The sequence below is a fragment of the Sorex araneus genome, chromosome 1 (genome assembly GCF_027595985.1).
Source record: "Sorex araneus isolate mSorAra2 chromosome 1, mSorAra2.pri, whole genome shotgun sequence".
NCBI lineage: Eukaryota > Metazoa > Chordata > Mammalia > Eulipotyphla > Soricidae > Sorex > Sorex araneus.
In genome coordinates, this window is record NC_073302.1 from 10,355,334 (window position 1) to 10,360,159 (window position 4,826).

The following is a 4,826-nucleotide window of genomic DNA, read 5'->3' on the forward strand; positions in this document are numbered from 1 at the left end:
TTATAAACTTGTGTAGTGCCTTATGTAGCATCCAAAAAAGTTAGGTTCTTCAAAGCATTTTATATATTGGGTATGAGTGATAGTACAACAAGTAGGCATTTTGCCCTGCTCAACTCAGGCCAGGGTTTAAACCCTGTCATCCCATATGGTCTCCTGAGCATCACCAGGAGAAATTCCTGGTGCAAATCCGGTACACTCAGTAACTCCTGAATGCAAAACCCCTGAGCATTGCCCAAACAAAACATTTTATGTACAGAAATAAATAATAGTACATCAATTAAAATTTGAAAATAAAATAAAATAAACCTTTTCAAAGAAGAAATATTGAAATTAAACCAAAGGTATTATTTTAATGAATCACAATGAGGTAAAGTTACATACTTATGCACTTCTATGGTTATGTTTCAGTCCTACAATGATCAAGTACCCAACCCTCCACCAGTGCCCATTCACCACCACCAATGTTTTTAGTATTCCTACTGTCCTCTACACCCCATCCCGCCCACCAGCCTCTGTCAAGCACATTCCACTTTATTTTCTCTCTCCTTTCAGTGTTACATATTTCAGTCCATGTACAAGTGGCCATCACGTTTGGTCTATAGTCTATTCACAGCATGCATCTCTCATCCCTAATGAGCCTCCAAGCCTCATACACTTAGTGGTAACTTCTCTATCCCAGCTACATTTTCCCCCAGCAAGTGAGGTCGGATTCCAAGCTGTGGAGCAAAGCTCCTGGCCCTTATCTCTGTTATCATTGATTGGGTGTTAGGCTCTCATTCTGTTATTTTATATTCCACAAATGATTGCAGTTATTCTCTGTCTATTCCTCTCATTCTGATTCATTTCACTCAGTATGACACTCGCCATGTTGATCCACTTGTGTTAGAAATGATGAAATCATAAAAACGTTTTTGGTATTAGCAAAACTGCCTTCTTTTTTAAAATGAAATCTTACTATTGATGTTAGAGTGCTTTGTACCACTGGAACCTGATGGTACAACTGTGGTTCATGTAACCACATGGGATTACTTAAAATTTAATACTCTCACATACAGTTGGCTTTAGTATGATGTTACACTACTCACTTTCCATACATTATTTCCCTCTTTCTTTACTCTCCAGCGAAGACAAAAGAAGCATGATGAGAGAGAATGAGACCAGAGTTTCTGAATTTCTTCTACAAGGGCTCCCAGTTCCACCAGAAAGTCAGAATTTGTGCTTCATCCTCTTCCTGCTCATGTACCTGACCACAGTGTTGGGGAACCTGCTCATCATCCTGCTCATCCGCATAGACATTCGCCTCCACACCCCTATGTACTTCTTCCTCAGTGTCTTGGCCTTCAATGATGTGTCCTTATCATCTGTCACTGTCCCCAAAATGTTGATAGACATGAGGACGAATCACAAATCTATCCCCTATGCAGGGTGCATTTCTCAGGTTTATTTTTTAATAATCTTTGGTTGTACTGAAAACTTCCTTCTAACAGTGATGGCATATGACAGGTATGTGGCCATCTGTCAGCCGCTCCACTACACCACCATCATGAGGCAGGAGCGATGCATTGCTCTAGTAGCAACATCCTGGATCATCAGTGGCTTCCACTCTTTGTTGCACACCCTCCTTTTGGCAAGAGTTTCTTTCTGTGATGAAATTACCATCCCCCACTTCTTCTGTGAACTCACTCCAGTCCTGGAGATCAGCTGTTCAGACATTTCACTCAATGAACTGGTCATTTTCATTGAGGGAGGAATTTCTTTTTATCTGCCATTCTTCAGTATCTTGGGAACTTATATCCGAATATGGGCCACTGTCCTGAAGAATCCTTCTGCTAAGAAATTCTTCAAGGTCCTTTCTACCTGTGGTTCCCACCTCCTTGTTGTGTCTTTATACTATGGAACCATTCTTAAAGTTTATTTTTTATCCTCCTCCTCTTCCTCAAAAAATAAAGATATAATTGCTTCTGTGATGTACATGATAGTCACCCCCATGCTGAACCCATTTATCTACAGCTTGAGAAACAGAGATATAAAACAAGCCCTAAGTTTGCTCGCTAACAGAGTCAAGTTCTGTAGTCAAAAAACTTAATGTGAGTATTTTAACTAGTGTGCATTCAAATAATCAAGGAGACTATCACCCTAAAACCTCTATTCTTTGTGTTCTATTGAAATTGTGTTCACATACATCTCTGAGATATTGACATATTCATTCCTACCACTACTAACATGTACCAGGTTTATTCCCCCAACTGAGTTTCAGTGACTGTACCAAGGAATGATTAGGAACTATGACGTCTTATTTCAGCATGTTTAGAACTTGGGATTTGGAAAATAGTAAAGAAAGATACCAAAATTAGGAATAAAGAAGAAAACTCCCCCAGTCCTACCACCGCTCCAAGAAATGCCACTCTTTTTTTTCTTTACATTGTAAGAATTCAGGAAATCATGCATCTATAGATTGTCAGAAAAAAATAATTGCTTATATAAATGAGATTTTTCATTTAAATATTCTGAACGTCCAATTCAAAATTTTCCATTTAAATATTCTGAACTTATTCCAGTTCAAATAATTCTGTTATTTCTAATAAATTAATTATTTTTAAAATGTTACAAATGTTTTAAATCTTGATCCATTTGATAGTTACAATGGATAACTACAATAGTCATGACATGGATGTATCTGAGTATGTGTGTGTGTAAGTTCAACATGATACACACCTTCAATGTTTTCACTTTGTATATTCATGTGATTTATGATTACCTAGTAGTGTGAAAATTCAGGTGGGAGGAATAAAAAACCATATTTTCTGAGACTGAAAGTTTATGTAACATATATTTGTGTAAAATTACATAATTTTTGTATATCTGTGTAAAATTTCACACCATGCCTTATATACAACTGTCACTGTCATCCAATTGTTCATGATTTACTCAAGCGGGCTCCAGTAATATCTTCATTTGTCCCTGTTTTTTGGTAGTGTAGCTCGATGGCATATTGGATGTTCACTCAGGGTCAGGTTATTGAGAACCGTCATCTTTACTATTTTCGGCATATCGAGTACGCCACAGGTAGTTTGCCAGGCTCTCCCATGTGAGCAGGATACTCTCTGTAGCTTGCCGGGCTCTCTGAGAGGGTAGGAGGTTTTTTGGGTGGTCTCTAATCACCCTTACAGGTGTTCTCAGTCAAATTATAGTATTTCCCTCTATAATTTTTTGCTTACTGTCTGAACATCATCAAATATGATTTGTCGCCGAGACTAGGAGAAGCAGGGAGAGCATCTCTGCTCCCGAATCACATTGAGCCCAGAGTTTAGGTCACAAAGTTCTGCATTACCTGGGTTCAGTGGAACTTCATTCATGCATGAGGCTCGGCCCGAGCGTGTAGAAAGTATGAAACAAGCTCATAGGAACAATAGACTTGTATAGTAATGTCGCTGCTTATTAAACCAAAGTCTATGGCTTTCCTATATGCAAATAATAAGAGACAAAAAAGCAGTATGAAAAAAGAAATCCTGTTCACAATCATGCCTCAGAAAATCAAGTACCTTGGAATCAGCTTAACTAAAGAGGTAAAGAAACTGTACAAAGAAAACTACAAATGATACTCCAAGAAATAAAAGAGGACACAAGGAAATGGAAAGATATGCCCTGCTCATGGATTGGGAGAATCAGCATTGATAAAATGGCAAAAGTTTGTAAGTCTGTAACTGTACCTCATGGTTATTCATTTACAAATAAATTAATTAACAAATAAGACAATCTCTGGCACTTTAGGGAGGAGGCCAAACCCAGATGCCCCATCCTACTCAAGCCAGATAAATACTCCCTGGCCAACCCGTACTACCTCCACTACCCAGCCACTGCCACACTCCAGGATGCTCTCCTGACCACGCAGCCACTTCATAATACCCATTATTCCAGCACCATATTTGGTGGGGTTCAAATATGGTGTGAACCATGATAACACCTCTAAGGGTGATTGGAGGCCACTACCTTTCTGAATGCAGATTCCATCTCAGTGGAAAACCAGTAGGACTGTTCTGTTGTACAAGATGGTAGACATTCACGACATCAGCAACTATAGCCCAATCTGCCTGCTGTCTCTCTTCTACAAGTTGTTCACTCATGTCATCCTGAATAGAATAGGTAGAACACTAGATGAAGGACAACCATGCAAGCAAGCCGGGTTCCAAAGGGGATTCAACACGATCCACCATATACACACTGTGGCCAAACTCATTGAAGTTTCGCAAGAGTTCAAGATGCCGCTTTAATGTTCATCGACTTTAAAAACGCCTTCAATTCTGTTGAGACTGAAGCAGTCATCAAAGCCCTAGCCAAACAGGGTGTTCAAACTCAGTACATCAAAATCTTCAAAGAGCTGTATTGCGGATTCACCACCAGGATCTCATCATTCTACAAGGAAGTGATCATTGATGTTAGAGAGTGGTGCGGCAAGGTTATACCATTTCACTGAAACTCATCAGTGCCACCTTCATGCAACAACTGGAATGGGAAGGAATGGAAGTGCAGATAGACGGTTGACAACTATACAACCTCTGCTTCGTTAATGACATTGTTCTCATAACGCCAAACATTACCAAGTGGCAACAAGATGACGCTCTTTGAAAAAAGAACTATTCCCTGAAGCTCCATTTCCTCTCAATGGAACGAACATCTTCGAATGCACCAGCTTTGTGTAGCTGGGTTGAAAAATCAACATGAGGACCAACTTGGCGCCAGAACTGCACAGGAGGAAGAGAGCAGTGTGGAATACATGCAAGAACATTGAAGAAGTAGTTAAGAGGATGAAGAACTTCCGACTCCTT

General features: G+C 39.6%; 1 protein-coding gene across 1 annotated transcript; it reads left to right on the top strand.

Annotated features, from left to right (window-relative positions):
• Positions 1 to 1,138: 1,138 nt before the first annotated feature.
• LOC129402215 (olfactory receptor 1J4-like) lies at positions 1,139 to 2,086 on the top strand. Its single transcript, XM_055127824.1, has one exon. The coding sequence runs from the start codon at positions 1,139 to 1,141 to the stop codon at positions 2,084 to 2,086; it is 948 nt and encodes a 315-aa protein (XP_054983799.1).
• Positions 2,087 to 4,826: the final 2,740 nt, after the last annotated feature.